Source organism: Panthera leo, chromosome B3 (assembly GCF_018350215.1).
Source record: "Panthera leo isolate Ple1 chromosome B3, P.leo_Ple1_pat1.1, whole genome shotgun sequence".
In the NCBI taxonomy this organism is placed as follows: domain Eukaryota; kingdom Metazoa; phylum Chordata; class Mammalia; order Carnivora; family Felidae; genus Panthera; species Panthera leo.
Genome location: NC_056684.1, coordinates 58,399,018 through 58,422,303, shown reverse-complemented (window position 1 = coordinate 58,422,303; position 23,286 = coordinate 58,399,018). Strand labels below are relative to the sequence as shown.

The following is a 23,286-nucleotide window of genomic DNA, read 5'->3' as shown; positions in this document are numbered from 1 at the left end:
GGAGGAGGAACTCTTCCAGCTTTCTAGCTGAGGCCCGAAGTGGATTCTAACAGAGAAACTGCTGGCAGGGCTGGTCCACAGAGGGGGAAACAGGAACCAGGAAGTTCTAAGAGGTCCTCAGAAGTTCTCATAGTGATGCATGAAGTGGGCCTGGTCCTGCCTGTTGATGAGCTGACAGGCCTTCTCTACATTCTTGGTCATTCCTGGAGGGCCACAGCTGAACACTCCAATCTTCCGTACCTGTCAAGTGTGTTGCAGGGAGTGATTGCATAGAGGAGAGGCCTGCAGGCTTAAGATTATCACCCCTTGGGAGGAAGCTGCTTCTCAAGCCTGCTGGAATGACTAAAGCATTGACCTCTGGCTCTGAGGAGGAGGCTTGAGCTAGGGGCAGTCGGGGGTAGGGAGGGTTTGAGGCCTTCCTCCAACACCTGACCCCATCCTGGAGCTAGCATGGGATGGTTCTCCACTCAGATTATAGCTGTAGGGTGCTTAAAGTCCAGGATATCCTGGCAGGGGAAGGCCAGGGTTTCAGGACAGGTGGGGGTGGGGCTGACCTGTGGGTGGACCTCCTGCAGGGATTTGAAGAAGAGCTCGAAGGGGGGGCGGCCAAAGTGTGTGATGGAACGCAGGCCTGTGAACAGACTCCGGTTCAGCACCTTCTGGAAGTGTCGCTCACAGATGTACTGGGAGAGGGAGTAGAGGAGGAATGTCACAGTCAGACAGAGCCAGGGTCAGCTCTTAGTCTAGATGGTGGCCCAGATACCTACCCTGCCTGACCGGCCCTGACATACCAGCATGGTGGTCCTGAGGTCAAACTTCTCAGCCAGCTGGGTGATGTAGATGTGCACGGACACCAGGTCCTGGCAGTCATTCTCCTCCACCTCCCGGATGATGTCAGCCAGCCACTCAAACTGCCGCTGGGTCCGTGTCACCCAGATGAAGTAGATCTGGGGACACATTGCTGGAGCTCAAGACTCAGCTCAGCTCAAGTTTCATCCACCCCAGATGCCTTCACCTGAGAGGCTGGAAAGCCTCAGACCACCCACAGACTCCGAATCTCTGGCAGCCCCACAAGCCTGATCTAAGTCTTTTAACCAGCAGACCCCAGCAGAGGTCCTTCTGTCTATACGTCCTACCCTCCCTCAAATGTTGGGCATGTGGACAGCTGTGTATGAATAGCCCCTGCAGACTCAGTGCCTAGGGGCCAGGGGCTTTTACTCATATTGGTCTGCTGTGATGTGGGGACACAATCAGGCAGTCCACTCACCTTTTTACAGAGCATTTGGCTGCCCAACGATGACTTGAAGACCAGATCTTTGAGGATTGAGGCAAAGGGGGTGACCCCAATGCCCCCTCCCACCAGCACGGACACCTCAAATTTATGCCACTCCTGGTGGCCCTCTCCAAATGGCCCATCGAGGTACAGCTGCCAACCAAAGAGGGAGAAGAGATGAGCTTGGTCTGGCCCCAGATCTGAGGTTAGAAATGGGTATAGGACAGGGAGAAGAGGGCCACAGGAACAACAGAGCCTCTTCTCAGGCACCCCAGCCTGGCCTTGTGCTGGCTGGAGCTTCTAGTCTCAGGGTAGGGGAGAGTGGGGACCCTTTGCCAATGCTGGAGACCAAAAAGTGGTTCCTGGTGGCAGGTACCTTTGGGTATCTGGAACAGCCGTCGCCCATTGGAGGTGAGTAGATCTCCCTGAGGCGAGTGGTCCAGGGCCCTGCTGCCCGGATGTGAAGGCTGAGCGTGTCCTCATGGGGCGCAGAAGTCAGTGTAAATGGGTGGTACTCGTTGGTCCCCAGAGTCAGACAGGCAATCCGCACCCACTGTCCTGACTTGTACTCAAAGCCTTGGGGCCGTTGGAATTGCAGGTGAGTCACTCCTGGGAGTCATGGGCAGGCAAGGGCAGGGATCAGAAGGCTTGCTTCCAGTACCCGAGGACTGGCAGATACCCCAGATACCTTGTCTACTCCACACATATGGTCTGAACAAGTGGAGCTCCTGGAAGTAGGAGTCAGAGGGTCCCCTTCTCTCTTTCCTGGGTAACCCAAGAATTAGATTTCTCTGCTCCTTGTTCCAGCTACTCTCCTCTCCACTCCTTATTCCCGTGAAACATCCAGGCCCCTATGCTACTATCCTGAATATCAGCCTACAGGTCAGAGGACCTATTTCCCCAGGGACCATCTCACAGTTTACCAAACCTCCACCATTTGAGAATTACCTTTGGATGGGCCATTTCTGCGCATCTCTGCACTACTGTTTATCTAATGTTTTTCTTCATATTGACTTAATTTTTCAATATGATTTACCTTGACAAACTTCAGATCACTCAGACAGGTGGAAAACCAGTGTCATGTATTGTAAATAGAAGGCACCGTATTTTATCAAATTTTAGCTGGATACTGTGTGGTGTGCCAGACCACAGCTGAGCCTCAGGCCTGTTCTTTCTTCGTTAAAAAAAAAAAAAAAAGTTGATTTTCAAGTACTGGAAAGTGCAAAAAGCATACTAATAACATGCTGAGGTTTTTGTCCTTAAGTAATCTCAATGGACATAAAGTTGAAATGAGATTAATTTTCTTACTGTGTTAATCCTGAAGATTAGATGGTCCCACAACACCTAAAACCATCTTCTGCCAGCCTCTACAGTGGTGTGAATCCTCACTTTAGCCAACATAAACTCTCAAAAATTGACTCTCAGGGGCAACTGGATAGCTCAGTTGGTTAGGTGTCTGACTCTTGATTTCAGTTTATGTCATGATCTCGTGGTTCGTGGGTTCAAGCCCTGCACTGTCAGTGAGGAGCCTGCTTGGGATTCTCTCTCTCTCCCTTTCTCTCTGCCCCTCCCCTGCTCATGCTTTCTCTCTCTCTAAATAAATAAACTCTAAAAAAAACACAAAAAACAAAAAACAACTAAAAAATAATAGACTCTTGAAATCTGGGCCAATTGCCCATCTCTGAAGGGGGGTTATTCTAGGAGGAGGGGGTGGGAGGGGTATAGATGGTTCCCTGGGGAGCACCCAGACCACACACAAGGGGGTCTGTGTTGTCCTTAAATGCCTTTCAGCTGCCTCTTCTCATGGTCACTTCTCATTGTTTGCAAGTCCTCCTGGGGGCAACACAGCCCTTTCTGGGGCTCCATTTGTATCAGGAAAGCTGCAGGGGTCCCTGACAGATTATTAAAAGGCCTGATGGGGGTCTGGAGGCCTGTGGAGCTATCTCCACATGTCCCATGAGCCGACTTCCAATGCCTCCCACCTGGGGTCATGTTGGGCCTGGTACCTGAAGGCAGCAGCTCCGCCTTCACCACGCTGATCTCCACCTTCTTCCGGCTCAGGCTCACCAGCTTGTCCCCCCCATAGATTAGTGCTGGGACCAGGAAGTAGATGTGGAAACGGGGCAGCTGGATCAGGCCGAAGCTGCCGTGGATGATGAGCTGGAGACGTGGCCAGTTAGTACAGCTCAGGCCCAGCCGGGCCCCTCCCTGCACCCTCCCTTGCCCAGACACTTCTTGCCCGGACCCTGGGCCTGGGCTGGGTAGATAAAGCCACCATAGACTTCAGAGGCTGGGGTCTCTGCTCTCAGGTCCAATTAAGCCTGCTCCCTACCCCCATTATGAGTGCTCATCCCTGCCCCCGTGGACTGGCCCTGCCCAGAGAATCCCTCACCAACACATAGAGCAGGATGTAGAGGTGGTGGGTCAGCCAGAAGCCCCGGAAGCTACGGCGCCGGAAGTGGTGGGAGGCGAACACATACATGATGGCCAGGACCACGAGCAGGAGCACCCCTGTCATGCCTGGGGGCAGCGGGGACAGGGTCAGAGAATACTTTTGGGACCTCAGCATGGGCTGAGAATATGACAGTGATCCCCCAGTCTACCCTCCTTCTCTGATCTCCCTGGCCCCCAGAACAGCTTGTCTGCCGGGGCTGCAGCTGAGGCTTGTCCTGGAGACTAGAAAGGGAACCACAACCACTAGACAAGTATGTATTCATGGGAGGATGAAGACAAACAGAGGTCCTCAGATAGGACCCCCAGGCCCCACATACACCCCTACTCCCTACCTGGGACTGTCTCGAAGAACCACCAGTAGAACTTTTGGGGAAGCTGGGACCTGTAGGGCAAAGGTATATGAGCTTCTAGCTGGGGCAGGATTGGCTTCCCCACTGTCACAATGTGATTCTGCTTCTGCTGGCCCTGACTGCTGAGGTTACTGGGCCTCCACTCAGATGGCCAGGGATCATCCAAGGAACATGGCACCCAGCCACCCACAGTTCCACCCTCTGCTTTCTTGGCAATTCTTCCTTCTGCATTATCTTGAACTCTCTTACTGCTATTTGCTTCCTTGGGTGCTCGGTTCACATTCTGTAAGCTCCATGTGGGCAAGGGTGTGGTTCTGCTCATTGCTCTAATCCCTATGCTCAAACAATGCTAGGCTTGTAGTAAATACTCAACAAGTATTTGCTGAATGACTGCATGAATCTAGTATGCCTATTCTCTGGCACCTGGATGGTCATGTATGATGTACTCCATGAATGTTTGCCCAGTGAATGAATGGTAGGCTAAGATTCCAAGTTCTGTGTTAGGTACATGTGGGAAACAGTCTCTAATTCATCTCCCAAACATCTTGCCTGGCTAATCATGGCCACTTCCTTCCAGGGCAAGGAAGACACCTCTCAGCATCCCCAGCAGGCTCTTCACTCTCATTCAGTGAGAGTGGAGTATTGAGGGCCATCTATGTCTTTTCCATTATACCCTTTGGCCTGCTCCAAATGTCCCATGGGGGAACCCTCCCCAGAACTGACCCATCATTCACAAAGACGTTGGGAAAGACACAGGCCAGCAGGCTGAGGGGGCTGACTGAGAAGATGAAGACATTGACTGCATGGCCAGCACTGTGCAAAACTGAAAGAGACTCTGTTAGAGATGCCACCCAGGGCCGACTCTACCTCCCACCCTGAGGAACAGAGGAGGCACAGGGAGGAGAGACAGGAGTCTACGTAGCTCCAATCTCCTCACTCTTCCCCCCACAGCTAGAGCCAGGGGAATGCAACAATGGGGAGGATGCCCAGGAGGCACTGACTGGCTAGGACAACGGCAGCCATGGCGATCCAGCGATGGAAGTCCACGGCGGCGTCAAAGGGTATGTAGCGGTTGAGGAAGGTCTCGCGCAGGAAGGTGATGAGGTTGCGGCACATGGTGAGCAGGATGTAGGAGAACATGAAGGAGATGCTGGCGGCCGTGCCCCGGGACAGGATGATGCCCACAAAGGTGGTCTGTGCGATGCCCGAGGGTGGTGAGGCAAAGGCATAATCTGGAGAGGGGGTGTGGGTGGATCAGCATGGCACAGAGGCTGGGGTCCCTGGCCTGGGTCAGAATGCCTGGGCTCCAGTGGGAAGAGCAGCCAGAAGGCTCTCTACATGCCCCTTCCCACCGCCCACAAGCTGGAACTCTTACAGTAGGCACGCTCTGCAAACAGTCCAGCACAGATGGCAGAGAAGACCGCCACGCACATGATGTGCCGCAGGTAGTTCTCCACAAAGCGCTTGTACTGTCGCAGCTTCTGGGCCAGGGGGCCCCGCTGCATCTTCTCCTTCAGTGCCTCCGTGTACAGCCGGGGAGGGGGCACCACTGTCCTGCAGCAACGGGAGGCAGCTGGCCGTGAGACCAGGGCACCCTGACCTCCCCTAAATGCCACCCCATGAAGGAGACCTGATAACCTGGCAGGGGTCAGGATGGGCCAGAACAGATGAAGGAAACAGCATTTGGGGAGTAGACTCCTACCCGCCCCCAACTTTCAGCACTCATCTTTATTTGCTCCATCCACCCGCTCTTCTGTCTTCCCCCTACTCCACCTCATCTTCCTCCTGTGTGTTCTGTCCTTCCCTCTTGGTGCTCCCTGAACGGGCCTCACTGATGTGCCCAAAGCAGGCAGGAGCCAGGAGAGCCCTTACTGCCATCTTGGTATTGCATCTGAGTGCTAGGCCCCTTGCCTGAAGGTTAGGGTGCAGAGGTTGGAAGATGTTGAAGAATTATTTGACCTTATGGCCCACCAATCAGGTTAGAGACACATAGAACGAGACACAGGATGGTCCCTTGTGTGTCCAGGAAGGGTGGGCAGGGCCCAGAGACTCCAAGACTTCTCCCCATGTTTCCTTGGGCCCAGGGGTCTAGAAAGTACTTACTTTTTGCCAAACCTCTTCTTCAGCACCGGACCTCCCAGCTCTGGGGCTTCTGAGGCAGGGAGCCCTAGTTCCTGAGAGCAGGATCTGAGAAAGGAAAAATGGGCTCATTCTCCCCTTGTCTTTGCAGCCAGGAGAAGAATCACCAGGTCAGAACTTCAGAGGATGGGGATGAATCCTGGAACCCACCCCTGCCCACAGAACCTGCCCATAAAACTGGTCAGAGAGAAGCCAGGTAGGAGAGGCAAGGCAGAATGAATATGATGCGGTCATCTGTCTTACAGAAGGATTCTGTCTTGAAGTGTCAGGGAGAGAGCTAGGATCCTGAGCCACATGGCATGAGGGAAGCAGCTGGAATTTGGGCCAGGATCAATTATGCACTAAGAGCTACTTTCAGAGGAAAAATATCTGGTCCCAGGAACTGATTCAGCCAGCCCTACTTCCTTCATTTCTCTTCAGGGGACCTGGACAAGGGGACCTGCCAATGCCCCCATTCCTGCTCACCGTTCCCCAGGAGTCCGAGTGATGAATGAGACTCGACAGCTGATGTTTGGTTTAAAGATGTCTCCAACACCTGGAGAGAAGAACAAGAGTCTGGACAGGCTTCCCCACAAGGGTAGAAGAATGGTAGACTGCCCCCCTCTCTTCTCCAGGAAGGCTGCAACAGCACTTGCCAGGGACTTTGCCATGTTCTCATCTCTTGTTCCAGCCTTGTTCCCCTCACTGCCCACAATGGGCACCCATTGCAAACAAGGGGGTAACTTGGTATAATTAGAAAACTGCAGGCAGATGCAATCCTGCATCCTTTGTATAAAGAAAATAACGCCTCTTCCTCTGACTAGCTACACCCCAGACCAATGTGCATGAGCTTAGTAAGTGGCATGTAGGCTGGATTTCAGACCACCCTTGACATCTCAGTAGGCACGTTTGTGCAGTGCACATGTATGTGACACCCTTGACTACACGTACCTGGCTCTATACTAGGCACAAAAGACTTGAAGAGAAATAAAACCTGACTCCTATCCACCAGTAGCTCTCATTTTGAAGACACGTCCCTCCCTGACTCCTACCATTTCTTTTTTTTTTTTTTTAATTTTTTAATGTTTATTTATTATTGAGAGAAAGAAAGAGAGAGAGAGAGAGAGAGAGAGAGAGAGAGAGAGAGAGAATGAATGGGGAGGAGTAGAGAGAGAGGGAGACACAGAATCCAAAGCAGTCTCCAGGCTCTGAGCTGTCAGCACAGAGCCAGACGTGGGGCTTGAACTCATGAACTGTGAGATCATAACCTGAGTGAAAGTCAACTGACTGAGCCACCCAGGTGCCCCCTACCATTTCTTACATACTCACGTACTTTCACCTCCACCTCTGACACAGAGCTGAGTGCGTTGGAGCTCGCTGTCATGGTCCCGCAGCATGAAGTGGAAATCCTCCCACGTCAGCTCCTCCTTATCCTGGAAGCCCGACTCCCGGTACATGGACTCTACCACCTCAGTCAGCTGGGCCTTGGACAGGCAGTTGTTGGAGATCTCGATGAAGGACCTGGGGGAGGAGGAGAGATACACCAGTCTGTCATCTGGCAAGGTCAGGTTCAGGCAGGTGCACGGTGGGGCGGGCCCCAGATTATCTAATGTGGATACCAGTGACCCGGGAAATGGCATTGAGAAGGTGTTCATCCAGCCTGTAGTTGACATTAAGCTGGGTGGGGTGGCCACAGGTTTGAAATTGAAAGTGACCTTGACCAATTAGAGAAAGCAGCCCTCAAACAAGGGGGCATTGAAAGGTGGGATCAATGTCCATTTAGTGTAGGGACATGTCCAGATGACCATGGGCTTCTTGTGTGGCAGGGTCTCTGCCCACTCTCTTGTGTTAATGCATCCCACGCTGCCACTGGCCTCCCCCTTTCACAGTCCAGTGGGGGCACAGAAGCCTGGATGCCGGGGGAGGAGATGTAGCTACAATGGCTGCTGCTTCCTTGTGCCAACACCCCAGGGCACAGGCAGGATTGTCTTCACACCCGATCTCATAGCACCCAGAGTGGCCATACTCTTCTTAGGTTGTCCTTTGGGACAAAAACAAGCCAACCATGCATGTTTGTGTGAATCCAACAGAAAAAAAGACCTGTGTGTGCCTGGCACAGCAAGCCCATTAAAAAACACATCATCCAAGTGAGACTGGGCAAGATCTACAACTGAACATAGGAAGAGAAAGTGGATACTTGGCCCTGGTGGACAGGGACCCTCTCCGAGATCCCTAGAGCCTCACCCAGGTCTGGGCCTGCAATAGCACACCCAGTGAGGGATGGACTGCAATCAGCTTCACCACAGCCTTTTAGAAGCCCATGTCCAGTTGTGGTGTCTGGGATGGAAGAGGGATGTGGAAGTTAGAGGGAATGCAGAAAGAAATGGAAAGGCTTAAGGTAGAAAAGGTAAAAGACTCTGCACTCTTTTATGCATTTGGTTTATTCATTTGCTCATTTATTCCATCTGATTCAGTTAAGTATGTATTGAATACCTGCTATGTGCCAATCACAGTGCAGAAGAGGTGGATTCAGTGAGAAACAAAAGAGAAGTAAGAACCCTGTCCTTATGGAGCTGAAGGGGACTTTCACTGTTACCAGAACAGTGTCTTTAGGAATAAGAAGTCTATGCACTCAAAGCTGGTCTTTGTCAGCACACCACAACCAAAAATAACTTGAGAAGCAAGAAGAAAGAAGGGTTGGAATACAGAGGAACTTTCCATGTTTCTTCTCCTGCATTTCCTAGTGATTAATACAGGAAAAGTGACCAAGGTCATTAATCTTCCATCCATTAATGCACGGCGCAAAGCACCAGTGTTAGGTATGGTGTAGAAGAGTTTACAAAGATCCAAAGGCATCCAAAAGGGATACTAGACTTTTGCTATTGGTCATACTGGCTTGGTGGTTGTTGTTTGTTTGTTTGTTTGTTTGTTTGTTTTTAACTAGAGAGGGAGAATTTTCTAGCTCGTGTAGACAGTGCAGATAATAGACCCTCCTGGAGGCAGGGGCCTAGCCAGATAAACTTATGAAGCTGGATGCTCTGAGAATCTAGAATGCAGTATCCAGGCTTTCAAGATAGATGGCCACATAACCTCCTCACCTACCCTCCTCTGATTTGACTTTGTTTCAAACATCAGGGAGTCTCAGAACTGGAAGGGCCCACTCCATACCGCATCATGGTGAAGAATTCATCCTTGGAGAGGAAGCCATTTGCATCAAGGTCATACATGGTGAACATCAGGTGGGACTTGTCCTCTGGGGAGCCTGAGAAGAAAAAGAGGGATTCAGGTCACCTCTGTGCTGAAAGACTGCTGGTTCCTGAAGTGGTCCACTCTGCCCCTACCTTTCATGAAGACCACCAGGATGTCCAGAAACTCCCGGAAGGACAGGTAGCCATTGCCATCTTTGTCAGCAAGAGAGAACATGTACTCTACAAACATGTCCTGGGGTTTGAGGCCCAGGGACTCGGCAAACTCAGCTCTGCTCAGCTCACAAGTCAGGGCCTCCCGCACCTTCTGTGATGAGTCCAGGGGCAGGGTGCCTGCATCTGCCTTGTCGATGTCCAGCACCTGCACTCGGGCAGTAGCAGAGGGAAGGAGAGAAAAAGGTGAGGCCTGGGCTGAATGCAGTTCAGTGACCCTTCACATCTCCCAAAAGTCCAATTCAGAAATAGTGAGCCCTTGTAGCTCTCTTGATCCTTAGATATACTTCTGACCTGGGCCTCTGAGGCAGTGACTCAGATCTCTAGCAGCCAGCCCATTTTTTCCCTGGACTCAAGATCCAGGAGCTTTATATGTTAGGAATAGTGCTAGGTCTATAGGTGGGGGGTGGAAATGGGAGGGAACAAAGTTTGGGATTCAAAATGCGAAATGAGAGGCCCTATACTGGGGACAGAAATGAAGTAGACAGTGGTGGACAGGCAGGAAAAGGCTAGGGATATATTTATTCTCTTGTCAATTTAGACAGGGCTACCATGTGCCTGATTTGGTCTCCTGGAGGCAGGGGCCTGGCCAGATAAACAATCTTATGATTAGCTGGATTTGGTGGAGACTGCTGGGGATTTATATTTTTAACAAATTCCCAGGTTAGGTGGCGGCTGCTGGTCCAGAGGCCACACTTTGAGAACCACTGATGTAGACTATCTCACTGAATCCTCACAACAACCCAAGGTGATGGATCCTATTACTTTTATTTTATTTTATTTTATTTTATTTTATTCTATATTCCATATGGGGGATACCTGGGAATGCCAGTGGATCCTATTTTAATCACTGTTTTATAGATGAGGAAGTGGAGATACAGAGCAGAGATGATGTGACTGGCCTAAAGTCACACAGCTAGTGAGTGGCAATGCTAGGATTCAATCAACGCTGTCTCTCTCCAGCATACAGACCAGAAACTTAGTTTACCCCATGCAGGATCCTGTCCAGCCCAGCTTCCCTCCAACCCTGGGCCAGGTCCTGTCTCCAAAAGACACACTCATGGCACCTGGGCAAAGAGGTTCCTGAAGAAGATCTCCAGGATACGGGCCCGCTGCTGCTTGGTCACAGCCCTCCTGAACAGCTCATTCTCTTCCAACTCAGTCACGTCAAGGCCCAGAGTCCACTGCACACAGAAGCCCTGCAGATGCTGAACAAAGGTGCCCCGGTCCTCCTCAGAGTTAAACAGCAGCACCTGGGTGGGAGGAAGCCCATGTCAGTGCTTGGAGCTCCAGGTCTGATTCAGCCCCCACTCATAGGACCTTGAGTTGAGGGAAGATGAGAAAAGCTGCCTCCCAATGCATCCAGGCTGGAACCAAGTGAATGGCTCGAGCAGGTCAAAGGGAGGGTCACATGGAGTGTGGAGAAGAGCTGAAAGGAGAGCCTCTCCCCAGCATCATCTTCACAGGGGAGCTCTGTAGCTGAGGAGAGTGTGAACTAATAGGCCTCGCTCTGAGAAGGGAGATATAGGAGCATTCCAGGTAGGGGAGGCAGGCTGGCCATACCAGGTCATACTCCTTGGGGATCTTGAGCAGAAGGGTGTGGCGCCCGCGGTTGCTGGACAGGATGAGGTTGACCTTCTGTGTGGGCTGCAGCTGGACAGTGCGGAGCACAGACAGCCGCCTGTCTAGGACCTGTAGACGTCGGTCTGGGAGCAGCTGGATGGTGATGGGATAGCTCTTCTCCCTGGGGCCTGGCCACTCCATTGCTGGGGAAGGGACAATTGGGCAGAGACGTTCAGCACAGGTACCCAGGCCCCTGACCTCAAACCAATTCCACTCTACCAGTCTGAGCAGACACACCCAAAGCCTGGCTTTCTCCCCACATCTGCAATCTGCTTTTTCTCCCAGGGACCCCTATCTGGGCCCCATTTCCCTCTCTCCCTTCAGCCCCATCTCACCTGACACCCCATCTTTGGCTGCTTCTCTCTTCACACTCTCTTTGCCTTTCTTCTGTAGTCTTTTGCGCTCTCGGCCCCGGAAATGGGCCACGACCCCAGAGATAAGCAGACTCACTGAAAAGGATCAGAAAGAGCCAGTGGGGAGGGGAGCCTCTTGCCTGCAGCTTCACTGAGGGTCCTGTTGTTCCTCCCTTCACAAGGTCCCCTGAGCCTGGCTTTGACTGTAGCAAAGAGCTAGTCCCACAGACCAGCAGGTCATGAGGGGCAAGGACAGTCTGTGGGCAGGGGGGCAGCCGGGAGGAAAGCAGTGGGTGAGGGTGTGAAGAGTTCACCTAACGGAAGACAGCAGAGAGCCACAATGGTGATGCCAAAACCAGGACCACTGCCCTCGAAGTAGTCAATCACCGTCAGGGGCACACAGCGGGGCAAGCCTTCAGTTGTGAGCTGCCGAGGCTGAGGGCAGGGTGCACCTGAGGGAGAGGACACAAAAGACCTTAAAGTCTGAGGACCTCACTAGTTGGCCAGGCACCCTTCCCCTCTCTCCTGTAAAGGACAAGGTACCCTTCTCCTTACTAGGCCTACCTCTCTGGAGTTGGTTCCCCTCAAAAAGTCCCTTTCCATATCCTGTTCTCAGTACCTACCCCAGTTTGATCACAGAGTGCAGCCTGCAAACCAGTCCAGTACCTACTGGGGGAGGCAGCCTAAAGCAGGCTTCCCAGCAGCACACAGAAAATGCTGCCTGGCACCTGGTTCCCTGGACAGCACCAAGGGACTCGCCCCATCCTTGGTCCTTTCTCTGATTGCCACTCACCGTCATGCCAGATAAAGACATTGGGCTGCAGGGCACTGGCGTTCACATTGGTAACAGCCACTAGGACGTCCCAAAGAGTGGTGTTTCTGATTTCTGCAATTTCCTCTCTGGAGAACAGCCTAAGTTGGAGAAAGCCACGAATGGTTGGGATGAGAAAGGGCTGCCAGCCTCCAGCAATATTGGGCCCAGGAAGTCAGATGAGGAAAGAGACACAGAGGGGTTAAAGAGGAGGTGAGGCCAGCTGGGAATCCAGGGCCTGTGGGGCTGCTTACAGGCAGAGGCCCTGGGGCTCCAAGCCAAAGTGGCATCTGAGGCGGAAGTTCATGCAGGCCTTACCCATTCCTGGTGTTCTCAAACCAGTAGCGGTCACCATCCCGCAGCCGCACAAACTGGTCGAGGACGATGGCATTGAAGAGGGTCCCTGGGTCCCCGTGGCTCTCCAAGAACCCCCCAGGGAGCAGCTCCAGCAGGGAAAGGTCCTGGTTGTACAGGGCAGCTGTGGCCTCCAGCACCTGGGGCACCACAGGAGGTGAGGAATATGTGTGTGCATGTGTGTGTGCACATGTGTGTTGGGGAGGGCAGCCACTGTGGCTCCATTCTTAAACACAGGACTCCATCAGCTGCCTGGCTTGCTGCTCAGGCCTGAAGGAGCCTACTTTTCCTAGGCCATCCCCCTCAGGTGGTGGCAAGACAGGTGGGAGGACCCACGTGTCCCTGCCGATGGTGAAACCACTGCTAGGTGCCTGTGGGCCATATCCTGTGACCACCACCACCCAGGCTATCTGGCCCTAATAATTAGCAGTTTCAAGGTCACCCATTTCATAAGGAAGGATCCTGCAGGAATAGGACAATGGCACCCAATACAGAGATCACCCTGAGGCCACCCTGTAGGAAAGGTACAATGTAGTGGTGAGAAACATACTCTGGAATCAGATGACTGAGTTTAAATCCCATCTCTATGACTGACTTACCAACCATGTCATTGGTAAAATAAGGACAATGATAGTATCTACCCTATAACATTCTTGATGTAGATTAAATGAGTTACATGTGCACAGATCTTAAAACACGAAAGTTTTAGCTGCTATTGCCATCATTACTGTTTCTCACCTGGGGGTCCACATTGGGATTGATGTCACTCCAGTTCTTTGGGGTTTCCAACCCCAAAGCCTTCAGGGCTTGGGTATAGCTGGGCAACCCCATATCTCGGCCACGTTGGATGCTGCTGGCCACGTAGTCTGTGCGGGAGAACTTGCCAGGGCCAGGCCAATAATCTGAGAAGGAGAGAGAACCAGGCTATAGGCTGAATCCTCCTGACGCTTCTTTGCTCAGCAGTCTTGAATTAGGTTGTTGGCACTACTCACCCCCAGAACTCCCAACATTGCGACCATGTGTCCATATCAACCTTGCTTCCACGTAGGGTCAATGTGACCATGTACGATCAGGGGAAATTTTTCTGGCAAGAATCTTCCCCTGAGACTCAAGACTGTTCTAGCCACCAAATAGTAAAGTCCCTGTCCTTTACCTCCTTGGCCTCAAGACAGGACTGGAGAAAACTTTTGGAAACCTAAATACCAAGAGATTGTGGTGTCACCTCTCCCCCTACATACTCAGACATAGGTAATTTAGAGTAAATGCAACATTAAACCTAAATGAAGCAAAAAAAAAAAAAAAAAAGTTAAAAGCTTTTTTCTTCGAGTGGCTATTTACAGCATGTGTATCTGTGTTCCTGCATTGTAGGTACCCTAAGGTCTAACTGTTGATTAACCCAGAGGGGTCCCCAGGCTCTCAGGCTTCTGGACCCTTATCCCATCTAGCTCCCAAGCTTACCCCTCAGATCTTCAACCACTATCCTGTCTTCCATCTCTGAAATCTGGGAGGCCATTCCCAGCAGCAGGTGATTCACCGCCTGGGCACTGTTCAGATTGGTGTTCTGGAAATAGACAACAACACATTTAAAGTAGGCTCTTGGGCCTCTCCCCAAAGCCTGGTCCCTGTCACCCTGAACCACTGCAGCACCTCAGGACTAAGGACCCTTGGCCAGTCCTAGACTCCTGAGCTATTGTCTCCAGATAATTTTCTTAAGTGTTTTTTTTCAAAGCTATAAGTATTTTTTTCAAAGTTATTTATTTTGAGAGAGAGAGAGAGAGAGAAGGGCAGAGAGAGAAGGAGGGATGGAGGAGAAAGAGAATCCCAAGCAGGCTCCACACTGTCAGCACAGAGCCTAATGGCTCCAACTCACGAATCCTGAGATCATGAACTGAGCTGAAATCAACAGTAGGACGCTTAACCAACTGAGCCCCCCAGGCGCCCCACCAGATAATTTTCTGATCATTCTCCCCTTCATCTCCTACTACCTGTAGAGGCAACACCTAAAAAAGCAACTGGAACGGTTGCTTTTCCCAGCCTGTGTGTCACGACTGACGCTGACCCACCTTCCCCTGACCCAGACCCCAGGCTGACCTCCCGAATCCAGTAGCTGTTGCAGACTCTGAGAGCTGGGGAGCTGCCAAGACCCTGGTTCAGGACCATCTGGAAATGACAGCTGGCATTTCTGAAATGGGGCATCAAGGATGGGATGAGAGCTCAGGGAAAAGCTGACATGGGGTTGAGTGGGCTGAGGGACTCAGAGGGGTCTGGCCAGGACGGAGGGCTGAACTTCTTTGAACACAGCAGAGATTTGGCAATGTGTGTGGATTGAAGGTATCAGTTGCTCTTTGTCCACATAGAGTGGTAAGGAAAGGAGTGAAGAGAATAACCCGACTGCTGGACAAGTCCTGCTCTCAGCAGCTAAAGTTCAGCCATTAGGAGGAGTTGTTAAGTTTGAAACTCCTATCCCAGGGTCCTATTTCAGGGTTCCAAACTCTGCTTCTCTTCCCCCATTACTGTGGAGTTGTATAAAAGGCCCCAGGCCCCCAAGGCTGTTGATTCTTCATCTCTACCAGTGTGCTATGCCTCCTCCACTGCCAGCCCCTCCCTCACCTCATGTAGACGCCAGGAGGCACCATGGTAGAGAAGAACTGCTCAGAGGCTGCCAGGAACTCTGGGGAGATGCTGGGGTCCAAGAAAGAACGGTACCCTGCCCAACAGGGGTAATAAGAGAAACAGGCTCCTTATCACATCCTTCCATCACATGCCCCTACCTGTCTTCTTTCTCCCACGGATCCTGACCCTCCCTTCTCCACCCCCACCCCCGCAGTCCAAGTGTCCCCCCCCCCCCAACTCCTGTACCTGTATATTCTGGGGGTGTTGTCTGCAGGAAGCTGGGCAGCCACTCATACAGAGCGATGTTCTGAGAGACAAGAGAAGGCAAAAGGGAGGCAAGCGCTGGAGCAGCCGCCCTGGGAGGGATCCGAGCCCAAGGAAGGCTTCGGTGGGAGATGAGGGTCAGGCAGGGGCAGTCACGAGGGAGGCAACTCAAACAGGACAGGTGCGGAGGCCCGGCCCCCACAAGGAACCTGGGATGGCAGAGGAGGGCGGCTACATAAGAACCACAGCAAAGGCTCGAGGATCACAGCGCTTTGCCTCCTCATCGTCTCCACGTCCACTCCGAGACGAGACGCTAGCCCCAGTTCTGGGGAGCAGCGTCCTCCTGCAAAAGGGCGTTTCCGGGGGCTGCCCGTCGGAGGATGGAGGGCCCTGCGCAGCAGGCAGGGGCGGGGCGGGGAGGGGGTGCGGACTGACCTGGTAGGTGGCGATGACCCTCTTGCGCGCGTGCTGAAACAGCTCCTCGTCCCCCCACCGCGGGTGCTCGCGGGCCAGCCGCTGCGCCCACACGTTGTGGTAGCGGAACCACAGCAGGCCCAGCGCCTGCAGGAAGGGGTCGCGGTTCCCTCGCTCCGCCCCGAAGGCTGCACGCGACGCCGTGGGGCCGCAGGGGAAGAGACGCGCGGCGGTGTGACCACGGGGAGCGCAACCTCGGCGCCCCCCAGCCCGCCCCGCCGCGCGCCCCGGCCGCCGCAGCCCACCCCGCGGCCTCACCATACAGCCCCCGGGGCCCGCGCTGTCCGGTGGCGGGGTCGGGCGGCGTCCACATGAGCAGGGGGCTTTGCGCGTTGCGGGGGAAGGCGGGGTCGGGCCCCGACGCCAGCTGCCCCCCGGAGAAGCTCCGCAGCGCGTCGCTCCAGGAGTGCGAGGAGCCATAGATGGCGCTGCCGTCCAGCCAGCCCGTCACCTCGTTGGTCTGCGGGGGCACCGGGAGGGTGAGCCCAGGGTGAGCCGCGGGCGGAGTAGCTGAGACGGGTAAGGGGGCGCCAGGGCCAGCCCAGCGTCGGTGGGGTGGGGGGTGGGGGTGGGGGGGCGGAGCCTCTCCCGGCCCGGCCCTGCCAGGCCCCGCCCCCGCGACCCCGCCTGCCTCGTCTCACCAGGTCCCGGGGGTTACTGGGGCTCTGTCCGGTCTCGGGATCCCAGCGGCTCCTCTGGAAGGGTAGGACCACGTCCCCGCGCTGGTCGGGGTCGAACACCGGGTCCCCGGGCGGGATGTGGATGTTGAGGAACTCGGCTGGGCAGCCAGGTGTCTCCACGCTCACCAGGTCGGACAGCACGTGGTAGCCTGTCCGCAATGGGGGCCAAACTGTTGAGAATCGCCACTCCCCATGAGCAGGGAGTTTCTCTTGGTTTCTCAAGAGTCAAAAGACATGTTGTAGTTTAAGCTCTGCCACCAGCTCCGGGTCTTTCTTCTAATTTTCAAGCGGGGACATAATACACTCTCCACGCACCTCATAACATTGGCGTGAGAATCCAAATAATAATTAAGATAAGGGCTCCCCCAAACCAACTCCCATCTCCCACCAGATCCTGCTTTCCCCTTTCTCTTTTGGAGGAAAGAGGATACAATCATATGAGTAGGAGAGCGGTGGCAGGGGACTAGCTCCTAAGGGCTTTAATGGAGGTCCAGTGATCCTCCTGGATTTGGAGTAACGGGTAAGAGAATGATGAGGGAAGCAGATATCCCTAAATCGACACTCCCAAAGCCCCCAAGATAAAGAACGCCTGGAACTGTTGCTTAGTGAGGAGGAGGAGATGGCTGGGAGTTGGGTCAGCCTCCAAGTGACTGGTCAACCCCGGTGTTCGCCCACTTTGCTCTCACCAAAGAAGACCCCCAGCACCGTGCGGTTGCGGCGGGAGGCCTGCCCGGCTGTGCCCCGCATGGCGGCGTCGCTGAGTCGGCGCGGGTTGGGCAGCAGCGGCTCCCCCAGAGCCTGATAAACACCATCCGCGTAATTGGCTGGTACCAGACGCTGCAGTCTGAAGCCTGTGGGAAGCAGGGAGCGGGGCTTTGTCAGGGCACTCCGTCCCCAACAAGGACATAAACCTCTCCCTACGCCTACCTCACTGACTAGACCCCTTTCCGCCAGGGTTTCCTGGGCCCAGGAGTGCATAGGAGTTCTCTGGGCAGACAGCCGGGTGGCTGGCGGCGCGCTCTCTCCTCTTGTCCGGGTCTCATCTCCCGGGGCCGGCCCTCCACTAGCCATCCTCCCCCTCATCCCTACCCGGACCACAGGACGTACCAGCTGCGCCGAGCTCGTGATGCCTCAGGTTGTTGAACCAGCCGTCATAGCGCTGCACTTCCCAGGACAGAGCAGGTGAGTCCTGGCCGCCTGTGAGGCAGAGTGGTTCCTCAGCGCTAGCCTTCCTGCGACCACTCGAGGACCCAGGGCCTCTGTCCCTGCTTCTCCCGCTCCCTGAGTGCCCCCAATCCTACCCAAGAGGCGACACTGCACGGCGTTGAAGCTGCGCCAGGAAGTTTCCCATCCTGCTGACCTGCGCTGCGATTTGACCGATCTTGCAGAGGTACTCCACCCGCAAGAGGTACTGGGTGACTTCGCTAAGCTAGGGGCACCGGATACTTACCCGCTGGATCCAGGGATGCAGTCAGTAGAGCTCCCAGGAGCACCACCGCCTTTGGCTTTGCCCAGAGCATGCTGACCCTGCCGCCTGGGAAGTGGGAGGTGATATGTGAGGGACAAGGAGTTAGTGTCCCTCATGTCTACAGCCCACACAGTGTGAGGAGGTGCCAGCTATTTTCACTTCTGGAGCAAAGTTTTAAGGAGCATCACCAAGGACCCACATCCCACCTCTCTCTTTTCAGGACATCTAGTAGGCACTGATGCCAGTCCCCACTTTCCACCTGGTGGAAGAACTAACCCCAACCAAAGGAACACACAGGGCACTAGTCCTCTGGGGTTTGTCAGTCCCAGGCAGAACTTCACCTCCAGCCTTCCAGGGCTCCCCCCCTACCCCCCAGCCCAGCGCCCAGCTTCAAATCCTCATCCCCAACTGCTCAGTAACTGCTGGGAATCCCTGACCTGCAGCCGTTGATACTCTGCAGTGAGTGCCTGTGCAAGGACAGGAGGGATAGGAAGATCATGCCCTAAACCCCAGTCCAACTTCTGGTTTAGGGCCCCCATTTGGGGCAGAAGTCTTTTCCCTTGGAATCTTTGCTTCTTTGCTCTCCTCCCTGTCTCCACCTTCCCAACACAGCACCCCTCCCCTCCCAGTTCTGAAGATCCCAGCCTCCCCGATGGCACTCTCACCCTCTTCTCTGGATGGCACTCTCACCCTCTTCTCTGGATCCTCGAAGGCCAGCTGCCCTGGTGTCCACTCAGGTCAGACTAGAGCCAAGAGTGTGCATCTGGGCGGGAGGCTGGCCTTCTTGCTGTGGAGTCAGGGCTCTTCTCATTTGCATAGCAACCTCCGCCCCTTATTTGCAAGTTCTCTTCCCAATCACACCAAGCTGCCAAGCCCTGACATCCGCCCAGCAAGCTGCTCAGGCTGCTATAAAAGGGGTCCAGATTCCACACCACTTCCAAACACAGAGCAAACCCGCAGAGCCTTGAACGTAACTGGTTACAACCAGTGAGAAATAATTCCTCTCTCCCACCTACCCAACCCTGCCCCAGCCAATCCAGAGCACTTGAAGGCAACCGGCGGCCACTGCACTTCCTTAGGGAAAGTCAGGAGCTCAGGCTTGACCATCCCATTGAGTCCTGTCCAAGAACGCAGGGGACCGGATAAAGATAAGTGGGACCCAGGCTCGGCTGCCAGGTACCTGCTATTCCCACTCCAGCAGACCCAGCTTGGCCGGGTTGCAGCATGACTCTGTGGAATGGTGAGCTGCCTTTCTACCCCCAGCCCCGGCATGCCCCTGGCATCAGCGTCCCACTGCTCATCGTCATTCTGGTGTTCCTGGCCTTGGCTGCCAGCTTCCTGCTCATCTTGCCTGGGATTCGTGGCCACTCGGTAAGGGGGTGCTAGATGCTAGGGCCTGGGGGCCTTGGGCAGCTGGTCTCTGGAAGACCTAGGACAGGTAATGTGGTTCCAAGTGCCTCCATGGATAGTCAGACTGAAACACTGAACCAGAGGAGCATAGGTGGAGCAGACAGAAGTCTGGGGCAGCAGGCACGCCTTTCCAAGAACCGGGGGAGGTTGAGGCCCTGTACAAAACAACCTGGAAACCGACCCCACTTAGATCATTCAGGAAGCTGATGCAGACAGTGAGTGCCCAGTCCAGTAATCCTGGGGCTGATTCTAGTCTTCACATGCTGCTGGAGTCTCCTTCCCTCAGACTGTGGCTGCACTCCAGTCTCAGCCTTAAGGTGATGACTTAATGACTGGCAGACCAAGAGGACAGAAACCAGCAGCTGAGACTGCTGTGTTTCACTGGTGTGAAAGTCTCAGCAGCTGAGACTGCTGTGTTTCTGCTGCGTAGAGTTGCATACATATGAGTGCTCCCATCCTAAGGGCTCAGACACTCCCACCCAGGATTCGAAGTTATAACAGACTGGGTACTTTTCCTTGGACTCCTCCCCCCTCACTTCTCCTAGAACCTAAGTTGTTTTTCAAGTCTATGGGTTCCTAGCTTCCCTGAGTCTTGATCTGTGTTGGTTTCCTTGGGAAACTGGTGCACCTAGGAATATCTGAGAGGCTGCATTCCCACCTCGTCTACTTGGTGACAGGACCCTGGGGCCACCCTCTCCTAGAGTAGATGATCCCTGCCTGCCTACCACTTCTGGACTCACTGAGCCTCACCATAGTAGTGATTCAAGTAGCCAGAAGCCAGATAGCTGGTGGGTGAAGGTGGTGGGCCTGCACCAGACAGAAAGCCATGTTGCAGGGTGCACTGGGAAATGGGACTGGGGCAGCAGAAGTGCATGGCTAGAAAACTTCAGAGGAAACTGTACAAAAAAACAAGACTGACTTCAGCTTCAAAGCATCAGGAATGGAACTGGGAAAAGGGTGTGGTGCAAGAGGGGACAGTTTCAGAGGCACTAAAGATCTAGGTGGCATGGGGTCAAGGGAGGTCTTGGGGACTCTAGCCGGGCAGTTACCAAGCCTGACCCAGGTACCTATTCCTGCAGCGCTGGTTTTGGCTGGTGAGAGTTCTTCTCAGTCTCTTCATAGGCGCAGAAATTGTGGGTGAGTGTGTGGTGCAGCAGGTGGGAAGAGGACCTGGGGTGAGGATGGAGGTGGGCAGAGGGCACCTGGGAAAATCGAGATTTGGGGTCGTGTCCTGCTCCCTCTTCCCATTCTTCAGCTTTCTAGTGCCCACTCTTACACCTTTACCATGTATACCACATTGGACCCCTAGACCCCCCCATCTCTCTGCACTGCACCCTACCTGCCATCATCACCCTCCCCATGCCATCTCCCCAATTCTCTCTGTACCCCTCCCCACACACTGTGCCTCTCCCCACAGCCGTGCACTTCAGCGCACAGTGGTCAGTGGGTGGGGTGAACACCAACACATCCTACAAGGCCTTCAGCGCAGCACGAGTCAGAGCCCATGTTGGTCTGCACGTCGGCCTGGAGGGAATTAATATTACACTCACAGGTGAGGGGGCTGGGGCAAAGTGAATTCCTGGGTTGTCGGACTCCATGGTTGGGGGAGTGTGGCAGGGACAGCTGGAGGAAATCTCGGACCCCACAGGCTCAAATAGTGTTTATTCCTTTTGGAGCCGTGCTTTCCCCAACCGCTGCCAAACCGCTTTTTCTCACACCTCCACTTTCCTCTCCGTGTTTGCTTAGTTGCGGGGTCCCCTGCAGCGTGCGGCTCCGTGACTCCACCGCCCGCCCGCCCTCTGCAGGGACCCCAGTGCAGCAGCTGAACGAAACTATAGACTACAACGAGCGCTTCAACTGGCGTCTGGGCGAGAACTATGCCGAGGAGTACTCGGAGGCGCTTGAGAAGGGGCTGCCAGATCCAGTTCTCTACTTGGCCGAGAAGTTCACCCCGAGCAGCCCCTGCGGGCTCTACCGCCAGTACCGCCTGGCGGGGCACTATGCTTCGGCCACGCTGTGGTGAGCGCTGGAGGGAAGCACGCGTGACTGAGGGAGGGACTGTCGCGGTGGGGGCGTGTGAGCCAGCCCCACATAGCTGCTGGAGGTGCGAGTTTCCACCTCTCGGGTCAGAAAGAAAGTCACGGGGTCCTCCGCACAGACCTGGGAACCCAGAGAGACCAGGCACAGGCTGCGAGCCGGCCCCTCCCCTGTATGGTTCCCCTGTGCCTACGCCATCACAGTCCCGGCTTTCCTTCTGGGGTGGGGACGGAGGGGGAGCGAGGCTGGGGTAACCCCGCTTACAGCGCATGGGTCCCCTCCGCAGGGTGGCTTTCTGCTTCTGGCTCCTCTCCAACGGGCTGCTCTCCATGCCGGTTCCGCTCTACGGGGGCCTGGCGCTCCTGACCACCGGTGCCTTCACGCTCTTCTCTATCTTCGCCTTCGCCTCCATCTCCAGCGTGCAGCTCTGCCCGCTCCGTCTCGGCTCCGCCACTCTCACCACTCACTATGGCGCCGCCTTTTGGGTCACCCTGGCCACCGGTGAGGACTGAGGAGGCGGATTCCGGGAGGCTGGGGTGGGGACTGGATTTATACTGCTGTGTGCTTTACAATGGACAAAACGAGTTCACACATATTATCTAATCTCCTCTTAAGAGTTCCTAGAGGCAGGTGTGGTTATGCCCGTTTTGCACATGAGGGGAGAGGGTTCTGAGGGGTTCAGTATCTTGCTCCAGTTAGCACATGAAACTGTGTATCGTGTAATCCATATCAGAGGTGTTCCTGCCCTGTGTGTTGGGGAGGAAATGCAAGAGGTAGCCCCCAGGAGATGGAGGGGGCAGACCAGACTCTGGCCTGGAGCCCTGACTACCCTGTTTCCTTCCTTCTGCGCTGCCGCAGGCATCCTGTGCCTCCTGCTGGGAGTGGCGGTGGTGAGTCTCCACTACTCTTGGCCCAGCGCGCTTCGCACCTTCCTGGACCGAAGCGGCAAGGACTATGGTAGCCAGGCGAAAGGGAGCTCGCCTCTCATCCTGAACAACCCACTGCATAAGCAGTTTGGAGCCCTGGACTTAACGACCAATACTAACCTCTGAGGGGGACTCATCCTCAGACTGTTACCCCACCTCGGTCCCCAGCAAGCCAGGTAGCAATGCCGGCTGGGGCTGGGCCGGGATAGCCCAAAGAAAGTCACTGCGCGGGAAGGGGTGGGGTGGGGGAGCCACTGGGGAAAAGCAGGCGGCCTCAGACGGGCTGCAACTCCTGCACTCAGGGAAAAGTCTCCCAGAATGACCTGTAAATAAATATTTTTCCTTTTTTTTTTTTTTTTTAAATTGTTTCCATTACATTTCATGGCTTTCCCAGACTTAGGGAATATGAGTCCTCAGCGGACTTCTTGGGCTGGAAGCAGCCAAGTCCATTCTCTCTGCCTTGCCACGAGGCTCTGGGAGAGAGGCGCCCTCTAGTGAGCCCAAAGGGGAACTCACCAGAACCAGTATCTTCCTGAACTGCCCCAGGTGGATGGTCGGTAGGAGTGACCAGGCAGGTCACTATCCCATTGGCCCAGTGGGTTTCCCCTTCACTGGCCCAGGTGAGTGGACCTGGAGGGAATGGCATTTTTGAGGTAATG

General features: G+C 54.4%; 2 protein-coding genes across 2 annotated transcripts; one reads left to right on the top strand and one right to left on the bottom strand.

Annotated features, from left to right (window-relative positions):
• Positions 1-117: 117 nt before the first annotated feature.
• DUOX2 (dual oxidase 2) lies at positions 118-18,306 on the bottom strand. Its single transcript, XM_042943120.1, is given in 32 exon segments — positions 118-240; positions 555-683; positions 792-947; positions 1,268-1,426; positions 1,650-1,882; positions 3,280-3,433; positions 3,666-3,793; positions 4,060-4,109; positions 4,801-4,900; positions 5,079-5,309; positions 5,453-5,631; positions 6,181-6,218; positions 7,380-7,716; positions 9,364-9,457; positions 9,537-9,762; positions 10,682-10,867; positions 11,178-11,380; positions 11,573-11,686; positions 11,905-12,042; positions 12,384-12,502; positions 12,720-12,895; positions 13,494-13,657; positions 14,214-14,316; positions 14,847-14,937; positions 15,366-15,462; positions 15,615-15,675; positions 16,068-16,234; positions 16,365-16,566; positions 16,748-16,935; positions 17,473-17,637; positions 17,894-17,983; positions 18,237-18,306. Coding segments are annotated over 32 exon segments (4,671 nt in total).
• An 812-nt stretch (positions 18,307-19,118) lies between these two features.
• Positions 19,119-22,845, top strand: DUOXA2 (dual oxidase maturation factor 2). The gene is made up of 6 exons (XM_042940513.1): positions 19,119-19,625; positions 20,744-20,801; positions 21,082-21,216; positions 21,470-21,683; positions 21,988-22,202; positions 22,560-22,845. Exons 1-6 carry the CDS (start codon positions 19,479-19,481, stop codon positions 22,751-22,753), a joined length of 963 nt encoding a protein of 320 aa, XP_042796447.1. The 5' UTR covers positions 19,119-19,478; the 3' UTR covers positions 22,754-22,845.
• Positions 22,846-23,286: the final 441 nt, after the last annotated feature.